The sequence below is a fragment of the Nilaparvata lugens genome, chromosome 6 (genome assembly GCF_014356525.2).
Source record: "Nilaparvata lugens isolate BPH chromosome 6, ASM1435652v1, whole genome shotgun sequence".
Classification (NCBI taxonomy): domain Eukaryota; kingdom Metazoa; phylum Arthropoda; class Insecta; order Hemiptera; family Delphacidae; genus Nilaparvata; species Nilaparvata lugens.
The window spans coordinates 51,573,860-51,593,211 of NC_052509.1; the positions used below are offsets into that span (position 1 = coordinate 51,573,860).

The 19,352-nt window shown below is 34.0% G+C and overlaps 1 protein-coding gene across 1 annotated transcript in view; it reads left to right on the forward strand.

Moving 5' to 3' along the window:
* Positions 1-3,294: 3,294 nt before the first annotated feature.
* The window catches only part of LOC111050741 (transcription elongation factor SPT5), a 31,749-nt gene continuing 15,691 nt past the window's right edge, over positions 3,295-19,352 (forward strand). Inside the window, 10 exon segments of the mRNA XM_039431181.1 lie at positions 3,295-3,357; positions 5,142-5,350; positions 6,838-6,992; positions 7,801-7,864; positions 8,926-9,161; positions 10,321-10,598; positions 12,205-12,611; positions 13,830-14,102; positions 15,561-15,683; positions 17,128-17,258. Coding sequence (XP_039287115.1) covers positions 5,147-5,350; positions 6,838-6,992; positions 7,801-7,864; positions 8,926-9,161; positions 10,321-10,598; positions 12,205-12,611; positions 13,830-14,102; positions 15,561-15,683; positions 17,128-17,258 — 1,871 coding nt within the window. The 5' untranslated portion in view covers positions 3,295-3,357; positions 5,142-5,146.

The following is a 19,352-nucleotide window of genomic DNA, read 5'->3' on the forward strand; positions in this document are numbered from 1 at the left end:
TTCATAATGTTTTAAATATAAAAGGATAGTTTAGGAGATTAGGATTTTGCTTTGAAATCCAGAGTGTTGAATGTGAAAGGGTTGGGTTAAGTTAGGTTAGGTTAGGTTAGGTTAGTTAGGTTAGGTTAGGTTGGTTAGGTTAGGTTAGGTTAGGTTAGGTTAGGTTAGGTTAGGTTAGGTTAGGTTAGGTTAGGTTAGGTTTTCACTAAGATTTATGTTTCATAATGTTTTAAATATAAAAGGATAGGTTAGGTTAGGTTAGGTTAGGTTGGGTTAGGTTAGGTTAGGTTAGGTTAGGTTTGGTTCGGTTTTCACAAAGATTTATGTTTCATAATGTTTTAAATATAAAAGGATAGGTTAGGAGATTAGGATTTTGCTTTGAAATCCAGAGTGTTGAATGTGAAAGGGTTAGGTTAAGTTAGGTTAGGTTAGGTTAGGTTGAGTTAGGTTAGGTTAGGTTGGGTTAGGTTCGGTTTTCACAAAGATTTATGTTTCATAATGTTTTAAATATAAAAGGATAGGTTAGGAGATTAGGATTTTGCTTTGAAATCCTGAGTGTTGAATGTGAAAGGGTTAGGTTAAGTTAGGTTAGGTTAGGTTGAGTTAGGTTAGGTTAGGTTGGGTTAGGTTAGGTTAGGTTAGGTTAGGTTAGGTTAGGTTGGGTTAGGTTAGGTTAGGTTAGGTTAGGTTAGGTTTTTACAAAGATATATGTTTAATAATGTTTTAAATATGAAAGGATAGGTTAGGGGATTAGGATTTTGCTTTGAAATCCAGAGTGTTGAATGTGAAAGGGTTAGGTTAGGTTAGGTTAGGTTAGGTTAGGTTAGGTTGGGTTAGGTTAGGTAAGGTTAGGTTAGGTTAGGTTAGGTTGGGTTAGGTTAGGTTAGATTGGGGTAGGTAAGGTTAGGTTAGGTTTTCACAAAGATTTATGTTTAATAATGTTTTAAATATAAAAGGATAGGTTAGGGGGTTAGGATTTTGCTTTGAAATCCAGAGTGTTGAATGTGAAAGGGTTAGGTTAGGGTAGGTTAGGTTAGGTTAGGTTAGGTTAGGTTAGTTAGGTTAGGTTAGGTTGGGTTAGGTTAGGTTAGGTTAGGTTAGGTGGGTTAGGTTAGGTTAGGTTAGGTTAGGTTTTCACAAAGATTTATGTTTCATAATGTTTTAAATATAAAAGGATAGGTTAGGAGATTAGGATTTTGCTTTGAAATCCAGAGTGTTGAATGTGAAAGGGTTAGGTTAAGTTAGGTTAGGTTAGGTTAGGTTGAGTTAGGTTAGGTTAGGTTGGGTTAGGTTAGGTTAGGTAGGTTAGGTTAGGTGGTTAGGTTAGGTTAGGTTAGGTAGGTTAGGTTAGGTTAGTTTTCACAATGATTTATGTTTCATAATGTTTTAAATATAAAAGGATAGGTTAGGTTAGGTTAGGTTGGGTTAGGTTAGGTTGGGTTAGGTTAGGTCAGGTTAGGTTAGGTTAGGTTAGGTTCGGTTTTCACAAAGATTTATGTTTCATAATGTTTTAAATATAAAAGGATAGTTAGGAGATTAGGATTTTGCTTTGAAATCCAGAGTGTTGAATGTGAAAGGGTTGGGTTAAGTTAGGTTAGGTTAGGTTAGGTTGAGTTAGGTTAGGTTAGGTTGGGTTAGGTTAGGTTAGGTAAGGTTAGGTTAGGTTAGGTTGGGTTAGGTTAGGTTAGGTTAGGTTAGGTTTTCACTAAGATTTATGTTTCATAATGTTTTAAATATAAAAGGATAGGTTAGGTTAGGTTAGGTTAGGTTGGGTTAGGTTAGGTTAGGTTAGGTTAGGTTAGGTTGGGTTTTTACAAAGATTTATGTTTAATAATGTTTTAAATATAAAAGGATAGGTTAGGGGGTTAGGATTTTGCTTTGAAATCCAGAGTGTTGAATGTGAAAGGGTTAGGGTTTAGGTTATTTCAATTTACATTCAATAATGTTTCATGAGGTTAGGTTAGGTTTTTGCTTTAAATTTGCAATATGCTAGAAAGGGCCAGGAAACATGTAGAATTATGGTTTTTGATATTTCAAAGGTGAAAAGATAGGTTAGAGAGTTAGGATTTTGCTTTGAAATTGCAATATGCTGGAAGGGATTACAGGTTTTTACAAAGATTTATGTTCATTAAGGTTTAAAATATGAAAGGGGAGGTTAGGGGGTTAGGTTTTTGCTTTGAAATTACAATAATTATGCTGACTTAGTTATAGTGTTTTTTTAACATTAGTTAAATAACAACCGTTATATTCTATTAATTATATTATTGGGAAGTATTCTTCTTTTATTAAATGAAATGATGATAGTATATTGATTATTATATCGAATTTAATGATAAATCATCATTGGATAATAATATATCCTCATGAAAATGGAATGACGGCTCCAGTTACAGTGCTCGGTAACCATCATCACAAAGAACGTTACATTCAATGATCCTCATGAAAATGGAATGACGGCTCCAGTTACGGTGCTCGGTAACCATCATCACAAAGAACGTTAGATTCAATGATCTAACGGGGAAAAACCGTTACTAACGCATGTGCGATACGGAGCTGTCTGAGACCGAGAGTGGTTTGTTCTTTCTTCATTGTTAACATAACCTCATTCTTATTTGTTGTGTGCCACTTCAGAAATTCAATTCAATTTTTTTTGATATTTTAATTCTGCTCTTAGGTTGAAATTTATAGTACAGACAGATTTTTTTTGTTCCTTTCCCATTGAAAAAAATAAGTCGGTATCTTTAAAAATAGTTGAGATACAATTTGTGCCATGATTAGTCACATTTATACACTATTTTCTATTAACTGACTAAACGTCTGCTACATATTCAAGCAATTTTTAGTTCCAATTTCTATATATTGGCAATGAATAATATGTATTACATCGATATGTACTGTATCGACCTTTCAATAATTTGATCTTGATTGATATTCCATAATCAAAATGGCTGGCTCTAATAGGTTAATGCATGTAAAATTGTGCAACTTTGAACTTTGTTTATTTTAAAAACAATAGTGAGCGCCGTTTATTTCTTGTGATTTTGGGTTCAAAATAACATACTAAATCGATCCCAACCAAAAATTTGATGAAAGGTGAGTTGGCACTGGACGTGCGATTACACGCAATAAATCAGTTACTTTCTAAAGGTATTTGAATATAAATCAATATTATTGAATAATTTAAAAGGAAATATTCTATTGTGTTTCGATATTTTGTTATAGATACATTTACAAATTATCTGAAATAAAAAATATTGATGGCAGTGAATGAAGATCAACTCTGATATCAAAGGCAGTGCAGAGATTCTGGCAAGTTTGCGGCTGGCTTGCTGGCGGCTGGCAGCCATTTCTGAATTGGTAAGTTTATTTTGATACTCATTCATTGACTTTTGTCACTTGTAATTTAATTCTATTATCTATGATTAATTTTTTTGAATACCTGTAACAAATATTTATGACATTTAGAAGTTTTTGATGAGATAGTCATCTTCAATCACTCATGTAAGTTGCGTCAGTTCAATAAGGTAGAGAGGTTAGGTTATGCATTTAGGATTAGGTCATTTTGATTATCACTTCATTATTTTTAAATTATAGATAATGGCAATACAGTATTGTGTTAAGGTTTTTGTTGCTCAGTAATAATGCAAAATTACAAGCGACACCAGATTTTTTAAAGCTTGTAGAAAAAGTAGGCTACATAATATGCATGTAATTCTGTCACGTAGATTAAACTAATTGTATTTTAAAACATATGTAAGATTACAAACCTTACTTCATTGTTTTTTAAAGTTTTTAAACTACTTGTACATTTTTTTATCATTCATCATTCTATTTGAAATTATAATTATTATTTATATATATTGCAGCACAAGCACAAAGTTATAAAGCTTCGTTCGTCAATTTTTCTGGTCTCAACTTAATAATCAAGATGTTATATTTTAGTCGAGAATGTATTATTTATACCTCTTGTTCTCTTGTTGACACTTAAACAGTAGCCTATGTAGTAAACAGTTCTTCTCTAAGTTACGGTATAGGCCTAGGACTTCTCTTGCACGATCGAATTGGCACTTTATTAATATTGTAATCACTTTGTGTTTTCTACCTAATAAAGTTGAACTGTTTGATAGGTATTATTTCCCAAAATTATCGTAGTTCATGCAATTATACTTTTCCAACCATCAAGAGTATTCCATTACTGGTGTTCTTTTTCATCTAACAGCATAACTGAGTGTAGAAATATTATGTATATTAATAGAGTGTTAAATATTATTTTCAATGTCTAGATCAATTTCTGAATAGATCACTTACTTACTCTATTTTACACTACTTCACCCTTGTATTTACTTTCATTTCTACTTTCTTTACCCTTGATATACTAGGTACCACATCCTCCCTTGCAGTATTATTTATCTCAGCCTTATTATCCTACAAACTATTAGCAATTTGCTATTTAGATCTAGTAGATCAGAATCATTGCTTGTTTTATCTCTTTATTCTTTGCCACTTTGGTGAAACCTGCATTATAGATTCAGTAATCCATAGATCATTGTTAAATACTCAAAGTTAAAACTCCTTTCTCTCTTTAATTGGGTTTCTTTATTTCATGGCTGTGATGACATTCTATTCCCGCTCACCTATTCTATTGTCCCACTCAAGTATGACTATATCGAAATAGTTTTACCCCTTCATCTAGACGCTGCAGGAATTTGGCTGTAGGCGAGATGCTGCCCCTTACACATGAATCCGTTGCCTTTTGGTAACAACATTCAAGTTGATGGTTATAATTTTTTAGGCATTTTTACTCTTCAAATTCGGGTCTCCAGAATATGGTAGTGGTTTATCACCGCTCTCAATAACTATGAAGATACGAACAAGATGCTAACAATTATAATAACTAACAAGTCAGATAGATAGTATAGGCCTATAATAGTTGGATAGTAGATAGTTGTAGAAGTGAAGAGCTACAAGAATTTTCCTATTTTGGACTATGCTTTTAATCTTATCTAAATTAGGAAAAGGAATAGTTCAAGGTTACTTTATTTTTCCTCTCTCTATCATTATTTTAATGATGTATGCTACTTGTAAAAAATAAAGATAAGATGTTGGATCCCTATAAAAAAAAACACTAAAATTGATTGTAGATAAGATGTCGGACAACGAAGACTACGAGAGTGGAAGTGAAGCTGGTAGCAGAAGCTACCAGGGCAGCGACGCGGGAAGCGATGCTGGCAGCGAGGTGGGAAGTCCGCGAGCGAGCGATGCCGGAAGTGCCCGGGGAAGCGGAAGCGGACGTGGAAGTGGACGCGGCAGTGATGCCGGTAGTTACAGGGGCAGCGACTCTGAACCAGAGGTCAGTGCCAAACTGCCAAACAATTTTTTTAGTAGCAGAGCTTTCACTAAGTTAATCATTTATATTTTTAATTTAATTTATTATTGGCAGTAGCCTTAGACCAGAATAGACACGCCCCATACTGAAAGTCGATGAAGCCAACAATTATTGCCATATCGCCCCATCGTGACGTCAGCATCGTATAGAAAACTTTTCTGTAGAGTTTGTTTAGATTGTTTTCTATAGCAGATTGTGTCTATTTTAGATGGAAGTATCTTATTATTATTAAAGATTATTATACATAGAAAGATATGATCTATCTAATTTACAAACTCTACAGAAAAGTTTTCTATACGATGCTGACGTCACGATGTTGGCTTCATCGACTTTCAGTATAAATACAATGGGGCGTGTCTATTCTATAACTGGTCTAAGGCAGTAGCCTACATCCATTGTTGCTGACGTTTCGTGTTGTCACGTTGATTACGCATACCTATAATATTTGTGACTATAAAATAATAAGCTTCAAGTTTTATTATTGTTAAAATTGAAAACTGCTAAACTAATGTTCTGCTGTACAGAAATGGAATATCATTGGTTACTATAAATAAATTATAGTGTTCACACAGGGAGAAACCACTTACGTAGGAACCAATGATAATATCTTTCTGCTGAACAGAGCAACAATTCTTAGGAAAGCAGAGTTTAAATGCGTTTTTAGTCAAAATGCTTATGTATCAGGGGCAGATTAAAAAAAATAAATTTGTATTAAACAAACACACTACATTGTGTTAAAACATTGTTTTTATACTGCATCAGAAGTCTTGTGGTTTATGTGGCTTCTAAAGGTGCGTACAGATTTACGCGCCGCGAACACAGGAAATTCACTTTTAATAAGCTGATGCCAAGCTTTTTATTTCTGTATCTTACTGTTTCTGTACAAATACAAATATAATCAGCTGATAAAAAGAGAATTGCTTGTGTTCGCAGCGCGTATATCTGTACGCACCTTATTAAAACGAAAGTGGTTGTAAAACGTTAAACGTGAACTAGAACGAAGCTAAAAAGCTAGAATCAAGCTGGAAATTTTCATAGATGCAGTCGAGTTGAACAAAGTACCCTATACATCATAATCTCAAAACGACAGTAGGCCTACTGCCAAAATAAATGAATGTATAGAAAGATCGCTGAAGATCTTACAACGTGTTAGTTCCAACACCCATCCTAGACTTGACAAATATTTTAATAAATTTCCCTCCCAGCCTGTGTTTTCCTCTCACCACAGAATACAGCATATTATGGTGTAGTCTATTTAGAATATTATGGTAGTTTTCTCTGCTCTCACCTAATATTATGAATTCCAAAAACTGTGCTAGTTCCTCAATATTGTTGATAAATTATCAATTATCACAAGAATAAATTTTTGTTTTCCACGTTTTCTGTTCATCGAAAAGCAGACCTTTACTATTGAAATTCCCACGTTCATGCTATAGAATATGATTTTTCAGAATGGAGATGCGAGGAGTAGAAGTGCTTCGAGGAGTCGCAGCCGAAGTAGGAGTGGAAGTCCGAGGAGAAGTAGGAGTCGTAGCCGAAGTCGTAGCAGGAGTCGCAGCCGAAGTCGCAGCCCCAGTGGTTCAGAAGCCGAAGAAGTCGATGGAAGGTTCGTATATTTCTTTTACTACCATTTTCCTACAACAATAACTTCTTAGCTTATGAATAGAGTATATCATATCACTAAAATCACTTCACTTGTATTGGCTACTTTATTCAAATAAATAAAAGCAATATAAAACTTGTAGGCCCTTCGTTTAACTTGAAAATGGCCAAAGTAGGTCGAAACTAATCGTTAAAATGTTTTAAAGTTTTTCAAATGTTTTAATAAAAGGGTACTACAAGTTTTATATTGTTTTTATTAATCATATCACTGTACGATAACAACGGTACTAAAATGAGGGTATTAAAAGTGTGTAGGTTTGTTTCAAGAACTCAAGAATTATTGAGTTTCGATAGAGGTCTATCAATTTAAAATAATCAGAATGAAAATAATCATCTGTTGAGTAAAACATTCGGTTATTCAGCAATAATATTTTTAAAATGTTTTTATATTGTGATTCATCAGCAGCAGGTTGCCTTCGTCACAATATGGCTCCTGACTCATCGCTTTTTATTAATGTTTTCTTGTTTTAACAATCTTTTCTTTGAAAAACAGAATGAAGATGAAGTAACACAGTTTGTGTCCCTATCCTCCAATCTCTAGTACTAAGCACTGCTTTGCTTTACAATAGCTCATCAATTCCGTGTAGCTGTACACATTATTGAAAGCATTATGGCTTCTTGATCCCTATGAAAATATTCTACATTTTATCAATTTGCATCTCATATTTTGCTGTAGTAACAAACTGTTGATTTTATTAGCTTGGATTGACGTTTTCACTTTCAATGAAAAAATCTGAATGTTGATTGTCTAGGGAACGTGAACCATCAGTGAGTGACGAAGAAGAACCTGAAGGGGAGGACCTGAATTCCGAGGATGTGAGTAATAAATAAATTTTATTTTAAAAATTACGATGGATCATGTTTATTTGGTTCTTTCCAAAAAAGAACTGGAAGAATGCTATTTTTCAGTTTTCATTTAGTTTTATCTTGTATATTAGCAGCGAATAGCTCCAGGTTAAGCGATTTTAATGGTTCTAAATGCACTTTAACACCAACTGTTCGATGATGTTTGATATAGATCTCTAATTAGAAATTCATGGTAGCTTATTAATTTTTATAGATGTGGAGGATATTTGCTCCTAGACCTATATATTATATATATCGTATGAGATAGAGCACATCACAACATTTTCTTTACAAAGTAAAAGTCACACAGTTAAATTCAGTGCGTCAAGCCATTGGATAAAATTTGGTGTTGCTTGATGCACCTCGTCAAGGTTTCCATTAAATTTAAAAATTGGACATTCTAATATTGCATGATTCATTGTCTGTGTCTCAGCGCCACATTCACATAAAGCAGAGTCAGCAAAGCCCCATCCATACATCAGACCTCCACATCTTCCATGGCCAGTGCATCCTAGACCTAGAACATCTATATCAAATCATTATGATAATCTTTCACCTAATAATGTTTACATCGTCCTCAGCGTTAAAAACGTCCAGAATTCATTAAATTTTTTGAAATATTTTCCAAGGGCCGTTCTCAAACATCATTCTGATCAATACGTTTTAATGATGTTTGAGAACACAAGCGAATTTTCAGTGAATGACTAATAATGGTACTTCCTCTTTTCAATGTTTATTTTTCGGTTCATGTTTAAAATTTCTCTAATAAGTGAATATATTCTCTATTTTAAAAATAACTGAGTGTTAAAAATTATTATTATTTTGGTATTTGGAACATCCAAGTTCAAAAGAATGGTTTGTATGAATATTTCTGGACAGAAAATTTTGTGGAAATCTAGAAGACATAACCTCATTTGGACTTGTTACCTAAATTTGGGAGAGAAATAGTACAAGGTAATTATACAAACTTTTACCCCGGAATTATTATTATTGATTTGAAACACATCTCTAACAATGCATGCTATTGATAGGAATTCGACGAAGAGGAAGAAGAAGAGGACGAGGGCCCTCGCAGCAAAAAGAAGAAGAAGAACGACAGGTTTGGCGGTTTCATCATCGACGAGGCGGAGGTCGATGACGAGTTTGAGGATGAGGAGGAGTGGGAGGAGGGTGCTCAGGAGATCGGCATCATCGGCAACGAAATGGAAGAGTTGGGGCCGACCGCGCGCGAAATCGAAGGCAGGCGCCGAGGGACCGCCTTGTGGGAGTGAGTATTTCAATCGAAATAGATTTTCATCTAATAATGGTTACATCTATACGTGTAATTAATACAAAATGTTTTTATAAATAGGTAATGATTCTTGATTGTTTATTATGATTCTTGAAGGTAATTGCAATATCTTATTGCTGGTAATTGTATTTCATACTGTAAGGCCAGTAGTTACACACAACATCGATTTTCAACGTTCGATTTTTTGCCGTCATTCTAAATTCTATTAGATTAAGATTAAACGGAACTTGACATACACATGAACACATCATCTGTTGAATCTGAAATAATTTATAAGGATGACAAAAAATTGTACGTCCAAAAATCGAAGTGCAAGTAAAGCCAGAGGGATTTTTTACTTGTCTGTCTGCTGCTGTGTGCTTTCGCCAAAACACGATGTACCAAACACGATACAACAGTTTACAGTATCATATATTTTTAGTAAGTTACATCATATTTTCTTTTAATTCATGGTATTTTACTATACTTTTACACTGTCATATCTCGTACTATATTTTTCACACCTGTTATATTTTCTGCTGTTGTGTGTGTTCGCCTTAAGGTACATAATATTTTTCATTTATGTACCAAATACGATACAACAGTTCAGACAGTATGCTATATTTTTATTTTTTTTTTATTTTATTTTTGATACAATTACAAATCATATGGATATGATCGGGATAGAACAACAGGCATAGCCCAAAACTATTCTGTTCCCAAATTTTGATAAATAATAAAATGTCCGAAAAAATAGGTTATGTTCTTACTGAAGAAAGTTAAAGTTCAAAGTTCAGTCCAAAAATATATAGGCTATGAGCTAAAATTTTTGAATTTAGAATGATTAAAATACCAAATTATAGTCGAATATTGCACTTAATATCACCGCATTTTGAATAAATTAAGTTATTTCTGAAAATTTTTAAGCCAAAAATATACACACAACTTTCCACTAGGCACAGCTTGAGTACATTATACTAATACTATACTTAATTTTACAGTATTTTACTATACTTTGACTTTTACACTATCATATTTAGTACTATATCTTTCACATTATAATTAAATTTATGTAAATCTATTTAATTGATATAAATTTATGAGTTACATTAATTGTACTGTGATCTCGATTGACATGTGCCCGTTTGCTTCACAGTTCGCAAAAGGAGGCGGAGATCGAAGAGTACCTGCGCAAAAAGTACGCGGACGAGTCGATAGCGTCGCGGCACTTTGGCGACGGCGGCGAGGATATGTCAGACGAGATCACCCAGCAGACGCTGCTGCCCGGCGTCAAGGACCCCAACCTGTGGATGGTCAAGTGTCGCATCGGTGAGGAGAAGGCCACCGCCCTTCAGCTCATGCGCAAGTACATCGCCTATCAGGGCACCGAGCCGCTGCAGATCAAGTCGGTCGTGGCGCCCGAAGGACTCAAAGGTGAGTTTTACTTTACTTTTCTTGTTTGTCACAATTATTAAACTGCATTAGGGGAGCAACGATCTCGCAGTATATGACACGTCAAAGTTTAATCTAATATCTACTATCCTTCATATTTCAACACAACAGATCCCACATAACATACATCAATCAACAAGGAAGTCTGCTAACCTGTAAGGACACATTACAATAAGGAATTCCCTGAGTGTTTTTTAACTCCTTCAAGCCATCAATTTCCCTTATGTGAGATGGAATTGAATTGAAAATTTTCATTCCCATCTAAATCTCGTTTATGGGGATGACTCACCTGGCTCTCCTCATACATTCGTCTATTTTTGAAAACGAAGATTGCTAAATCTAATTTATAAATAGCAGGAGCCGTCAGCAATCTCTTTTCTTTAAAATGAGGTCTGCAAGAACGCATTGTATTAATCTTATAAATTATCCTAATAGCTTTCTTCTGCAGTATGAATATTCCATTATTCTCTATACTTTTTCCCCAAAAAATTACTCAATATCTCATAAAATTCATTCAAATACAAACTAATAAATTTGAATTGAGAATTAATATGGTTATATGGTTACTCATGCTGAATCCCTAGTCATTGATTTTTTTCAACCAGCAAATACTTGGGAGTATACTAGGCCATGTCAGTTCAATAAGATTACGAATTATCAAATTACAATAACAATATAAAGATAATACACAGGGAGGTCCTAGTTGTACTTGAAGGACTCAAGGTTATTTTCATTCTAAATATTTATATATATAGATTGGAACTGTAGGCTTCACTGGAAGAATAGCAATAAAAATTGATATTTTAGGATGAGAAATAAGAGAACAAAATTAATGGTTAGTCCTAGTAACTAGTTGTAATAGAAATAATAAGAAAAATCAATATATAAATTCATAATTGAGAAATTGAGAATTAATGTGGCTACCCATGTCATAGGAAAGTCGTAGTTGCACCCGAATGACTCAAAGGTAATTCAAATCAAAATTAAAATTCATACTTGAATGTTGAATTTGTATGAGAATCAATCAATCAATATTGTTACCCATGTAATAGGAAGGCTTTTCTAGCATTTATTCGTAAATTCTTCTGTGTTCTGAGTGTTAATAATTGAGTGATTTTCCAGATTGGACGGTGTTTTGCAAAGTAGAGGAACCAACCCACAAACCAATACTTTTTTAGAAATCAGGTTTAAATTCAGTAATTAAGTACAATAAGGTGAAACTGTAATAATTTTCCCAGGAACCAAGCTGCATGGTTCCATCATAGAAGGGAGGAATAATACTGCATGGTTCAACCTTACGGAGAGAGAGAAATTATTATGTTATTATAATTATTATAACCAAGCCACTTGATTTCATTCTGCATTTAAGAAACATTCAGTGCATAAAATGGGTTCTCTCCAAGGAACAGCCTCAATCTTCTCTTCAGGCAGAGTCCTGTTATTTCAAAAAGTGATAGTAGCTTAACCTAAAATTTAATCCGGACTGTAGTAAAAATTTGAGAAGGGACAGTTTTGAGCATAAGCCTGTTGTGCCTTCTTACATAAGTGTAATAACTGTACATGACTGAATAAACTGTGTGGATTTCAGGCTATATCTACATAGAGGCGTTCAAACAGCCGCACGTGAAGCAGGCGATCGAGAACGTGAGCAATCTGCGCATGGGCTTCTGGAAGCAGCAGATGGTGCCCATCAAGGAGATGACAGATGTGCTGCGAGTGGTGAAGGTGCAGACGGGCCTCAAGCCGAAGCAGTGGGTGCGAGTCAAGCGAGGTCTCTACAAGGACGACATTGCGCAGGTCGATTATGTCGACTTGGGCCAGAACCAGGTGCATCTCAAGCTGCTGCCTCGCATTGACTACACGCGGCCACGTGGTGCCCTCAGAACGACACAGGTAACTCTATGTGGCTACTACATCTATACTCAGAATGACACAGGTCGTAGCAACTATGTAGCTACTATCAGATGTAGGGATGGGCACGTAGAGGGACAGTTTGTCCCATTGCAAAGCACAAGTTAAATTTTAACAGTGATTAAATAACACGAGAACCAATCAAAAAAGCTTCTCTAATTGGTTTACGTGGCATTCAATCAAGATAAAAACTCAACTGGCTTTTGTGCAACCAAACCTTTCTATTTAGTTTTGTGGAAAATGGTTCGTTTATCGTTTTTGTTGAAGGAAATCTTTAGTACAGAATTTCGTCAATAAACATAAATTTAAAACTCTTTTGAAACTTTCAACTCTTTTCCAGTTTTGGGCTTCAAGCCTGTTGATTCTTTAGCCAATCATATTCAAAATGAGTTTAGAATGATATTGTATCAATGAATTTAAAAATAAATGTATTAACAACTCTTGATTGCTTAATTTAAATTTAAGATTGAAGCAGTTTTGGTCGCCTGTTGAATAATCTCTTATTTTATCTGGGATGATTTCACTCAGATACTGTGGAGTGATTTTTCAAATGATGTTTTCTTTTTTCAACGAGCCTGATACGTTTTATGCCTTTTTTACTTTCCTGAATGGGGCCTTTCACAAGGTCAAAACATTTATAAAAAATCTTTGATAATAATTTTACACTATAAATATAAACTATTAAGGTGCAATTCCTTAGCGATGACTAGAGAATATTGAGTCGTCGCTAAGGAATTGCACATTAATAGGTTATATTTTATCGAATACCGTATTTCTTTCATAACATTATAAATAGTAGGCATTAACTTTAATAAAAGTTGGTCTTTTTCTAGATTATTTTACTATGTAGCATTTACATTTACACTATTACATATCTCACACTATTATACACTATTCCATTATCACATAATTCGAAATTAGAAAATAATCGTGACTTAGGCCCGCCGCTAAGTAGACCCACGCTAATCCGCAAATGTTTTGTAAACCATTGCTAGGCTTTTCCAGACATCTGTGAATACATGCAATGAATGATCCACTTGTCAGCCGATAGATTATGAATAATTCTATAGCAATGGTTCATAAAACATCCCACGGCGTGGGTTGCTTTTCGTGGATTAGCGTGGGCCTACCTTGCGGCGGGCCTTAACCTTCGCTCTTGTTCTTTCAAGCTACAAGAAGTGTTTGATGCGTTGACAGGTGTGAAGCCAACTCTGTCTGAGCTGGAGAAGTTCGAAGAGACCCCTTTAATCATCTTATTACATGATTTGAAATGATAAAAATAACTCTGACTTCCTAAAACAGGATATTCTTGTGTTCTCTGCAAACTAATCATTTGAACCAAATGTGTTCGAAGGTGTGAAGCCAACTCTATCTGAGCTGGAGAAGTTTGAAGAGGCGCCGGAAGGCGTTGACATTGAGCTGTCGGCCACCAACAAGGAGGACGGACCCGGCCACTCGTTCAGTGCCGGTGACAATGTCGAAGTGTGTCAGGGTGAATTGATGCACCTGCAGGGCAAAATCCTTGCCATTGACGGCAACATGATCACCATCATGCCCAAGCATGAAGATCTAACGGTCAGTAAATTAAATATCCTATTATATTAAGCGAGCGATTCCTGTATTTATATGGTTATTTATGTCCAACGGATCTCAAAAACGGCTCTAACGATTTCCACGAAATTTGGAACATAGTAGGTTTATGATATAAAAATTCGATTGCACTAGGTCTCATCCCTGGGAAAACTCGCTGAAGGACATGAAAAGGATAATAATTATTATTCATCCTTGGAAAAACAGATGATAATTTCGTCGTCTGTAGATAATAGAAGATGCGAGTGCTTGTGTGGGAGAGAGACAAAATTTTATTAAGCTGTTGAATCAATCAGCTTATCTCACGAGAAATATCTAGAAATTTTAATCGACTTGATCAAAATAATCTGATTTGTTGACATGACATGGTATATCATTCTAAATCAGAGTATATCATAATTTTCAAAGTTAATCATTATTTTACAGTTTTAAGTGATTATTGAGTGTTATTTCGTTATTCAATTTAGTTTGTAAACAATCTAAATTAGACCTTTTCTGTTTTCAAATGTTTGGACTGAAAATTTGACCTGAATTCAAGTGTATGGAACATAACCTAATTTTTGGACTATTTGTAGTGTAGTCTACAAATCAAAATTCGGGGAAGAAACAGTTTTGGGCTGTGCCTGTTAGTGCTTCCCCAATCATTTAAAATAATTGTGTTCTGTTTATCGATAAATAAATAACGAGCGAAGATCGTTGGCCAGATATTTATATATAAAATAAGTTAATTGAAATTTTATTTTTTTAAAAGATATTTCATTTATTAACACATGCTTACACCATGGCAGAGGAACTCAGACTGAGATTGAATAAGATACAATACGTAATACTTGCTCAGCTCCACCTACTCTCTGCTATTGGGAGAGGGTACATAAGTTATATTTATCGATTTTGCCTTCAGGGATGGGAATAGAATCCGCATCATATGATGATAAATTATTACACATTGAAAAAGTTAATGTAAATTTACTATTTATTCTTGGTTTTGTGTTATGCCTAGCCTACTTATGATTGATTTGAAGAAAACCTTTTCGAAATTTCAGTTCAAGAGTACATGAATTCGTAGAATACAGTAACATTCAAGTTGAATTTGAAATAGTGCAATAATTTTTTCTATTCACATTAATTGGCATCACTGTAGTGCCAATTCGAGTTGAATCTCCAGGTTGAGCAGAAAACCGTCTATCCTTCGAAAAACGAGATGAACATTCAATTTATAATTAAAACTGAAGGAGAAATGCAAATTAATGTTATTTTACTAATTTAGAGTGCCTATTTCAAGTTCATTGTTATTTACAAACTACTACAGTTGGCAAATTATTGCATAATTATGCAACTAACTATCAATGAGTTGTTTCTAAGCTCAGCTACTGTATTTTATTGTAGATTATTCTTAGGTTATTCACTGGTTTTGGGTTTAATGATCTGTTTTTCTTATTCCAGACACCTCTTGAGTTTCAAGCGAATGAATTGCGGAAATACTTCAGCATGGGAGACCACGTGAAAGTATTGAGTGGTCGATACGAAGGAGATACTGGACTCATTATTCGAGTTGAAGACAATAGGGTAAATAAATATCAGCAATCAATCCCAATTATTATTCTAAAAAATAGCGCTCATTTTTTGTTTACGCTGCATGCTCTCCTTGATGTGATAATTTTATGCTTGAGTGATAACTTGAAGGATGATACACATTTTGCCACGACGAATGGGAATCAAACCCATGACCGGCACAAATACAGTAAAATTGCTGCTCTTTATTCAGTTGCCTAGTTCCAATATTTTTCCTTTATTTTTCCATGACTCATTCAATCATAAATAATTATCCGCAATTTTTCCGTCACATCACAGATTTTTAAGATTGTGCATCAATTAGTTTAGTAAGTCATTGGACACGGGATGATTTCAGGATCATTAAAAAATCATCATTGTGATAACAAAATTTCACTTTACCAACAAGAATAATTGAAAAAACTACTCCTTACCACTAGATACCAAAATCCATATCACTATTACCACTAGCCTTATTCGTGTTAGCAAAGATTATGAATTATTCCTACCAATGAGTAATGTAGCTTTGAATCATTTTCAATCAGTGGTCTAATAGTGATTGCTTCAAGTTATTTTATTGTATCAATTAGTCAGCCTGGAGACCCGTGCTTCACTTAATCAGAGAGCTCCACCATTTATATAAAAATATACAGGGTGGGTGAAAAGTCCGAGAACGGCTTAATATCTCATACACAAAGGTAATTTGACGGTGGGTGTGATTGGGGATCCTATTCAAATTGAAAATACTACTTTACTATGATTTTACAAATCTGGTCCGCCATCTTGGATCCGCCATATTGAATGCAACTTAATTTTTTTAAGTAGGAAGGTTGTCATACAATACATGATTTCAATGCAGAATTTCAAGACAAAATGAATGGCGAAAACCGCATATCGATATCTCAAACCGTTTAGAAGATATTCAAATTATTAATCAATACCATGCAAATCAGAAATGAAATACATAAGTGGTATTGATTAATAATATGAATATCTTCTAAACGGTTTGAGATATCGATGTGCGCTTTTCACCATTCATTTTTTCTTGAAATTCCATATCGAAATCATGTATCGCATGCCCACCTTCCTATTTGAAAAAAATAAAGTTTCATTCAAAATGGCGGATCCAAGATGGTGGACCAGATTTCTAAAGTCATAGTAAAGTAGTATTTTCAATTTGAGTAGGATTCCCAATCACACTCGTCAAATTACCTTTGGGTATGAGATATTAAGCCGTTCTCGGACTTTTCACCCACTCTGTATGTATAATTTTTATATTCATCAATTAATTTTATTGTCATCATTGTGCTTTATTATCATACTGTAGTAGTAAGTAGATCTGTATCAACTTCAGTTATAATATAAGAGTATTTGTATCAACTTACTACATACTTAAAATATATGTCATTTCGAATTTGTAATATAATTGATTTCTCATTTTATTTTTTATCGTTTCCAGATTGTCCTGTTCTCGGATTTGACAATGCACGAGCTGGAAGTTTTGCCTCGGGATTTGCAGCTATGTACCGACATGGCCACAGGTGTGGACTCCCTCGGTCAATTCCAATGGGGCGACATGGTACAGTTGGAGTAAGTATAACATTTTCCACATTGACAATTAAATATTATAGTCTTCATACTGTACTTAATGCATGCAGTACATGTGTATTTTTAATATTCTAATCTATGGATAACTTATTCTTACCTGATATGAAACCAACTTTATTCACTGAACATTCTAAAGAAGTATTTAATAGGGCTACTTGAATTAATAATAATAATAATAAATTTTATTGCCAAAAACAATGCATACAAAATAATACTCAATCATCTAGCATAAACTAATAATAATACAATAATGAATATTATATACATTTAATTCTCTTGACAATAAATACTCTCATGCAAGAGAAGCTTCCCTGTACGCATGGAGGAGTTGCTGCAGACCCTAGAAACTCTCTTATAGTAAAAAAAATCAATTTGTTTATCGAATTCCTTACATAATGTATCCAGTAATTATAACTAGGAAATGAAAAACAAGGCATTGAGAAACAAAAATAAAAGTCATACAACAAATAATAAAGAATAAGATGGAAGCTAACAACAGAGAAAATAGTAATTAAAATAACTTTTAGAATTTGAGAAATGTGATCTCTCACTGAACACAAATAATTGTTTAATTATTATAGAAATAACTAATAGGCCTTCCCTTTTTAAACTTTTTTATATAAACACTACTATAGTGAGGTCCACGTTATAATGGCAGTGGATGAAGATAGAAGAATAGCGATGCCTAATTTTTGGACTATTTGTAGTGTAGTCTACAAATCAAAATTCGGGGAAGAAACAGTTTTGGGCTGTGCCTGTTAGTGCTTCCCCAATCATTTAAAATAATTGTGTTCTGTTTATCGATAAATAAATAACGAGCGAAGATCGTTAGCCCGATATTTATATATAAAATAAGTTAATTGAACTTGAAATTTATTTTTTAAAAGATATTTCATTTATTAACACATGCTCACACCATGGCAGAGGAACTCAGACTGAGATTGAATAAGATACAATACGTAATGCTTGCTCAGCTCCACATACTCTCTGCTATTGGGAGAGGGTACATAACTTATAGTTATCGATTTTACCTTCAGGGATGGGAATAGAATCCGCAGCATATGATGATAAATTATTACACATTGGAAAAGTTAATGTAAATGTACTATTTATTCTTGGCTTTGTCTTATGCCTAGCCTACTCATGATTGATTTGAAGAAAACCTTTTCGAAATTTCAGTTCAAGAGTGCATGAATTCGTAGAATACAGTAACATTCAAGTTGATTTTGAAATAGTGCAATAAATTTTTTCTATTCGCAGTAATTGGCATCACTGTAGTGCCAATTCGAGTTGAATATCCTGGTTGAGCAGAAAGCCGTCTATCCTTCGAAAAACGAGATGAACATTCAATTTATAATTAAAACTGAAGGAGAAATGCAAATTAATGTTATTTTACTAATTTAGAGTGTCTATTTAAAGTTCATTGTCATTCACAAACTACCATAGTTGGTAAATGATTACATATACAACTAACTATCAATTGATGAGTTGTTCCTAAGCTCAGCTGACAGCTACTGTATTTTATTGTAGATTATTCACTGGTTTTGAGTTTAATGATCTGTTTGTCTTATTCCAGACACCTCTTGAGTTTCAAGCGAATGAATTGCGGAAATACTTCAGCATGGGAGACCACGTGAAAGTATTGAGTGGTCGATACGAAGGAGATACTGGACTCATTATTCGAGTTGAAGACAATAGGGTAAATAAATATCAGCAATCAATCCCAATTATTATTCTAAAAAATAGCGCTCATTTTTTGTTTACGCTGCATGCTCACCTTGATGTGATAATTTTATGCTTGAGTGATAACTTGAAGGGTGATACACATTTTGTCACGAAGAATGGGAATCAAACCCATGTCCGGCACAACTACAGCAAAATTGCTGCTCTTTATTCAGTTGAGCGATGCCTAATTCCAATATTTTTCCTTTCTTATAACTCATTCAATCATAAATAATTATCCGCAATTTTTCCGTCACATCACAGATTTTTAAGATTGTGCATCAATTAGTTTAGTAAGTCATTGGACACGGGATGATTTCAGGATCATTAAAAAATCATCATTGTGATAACAAA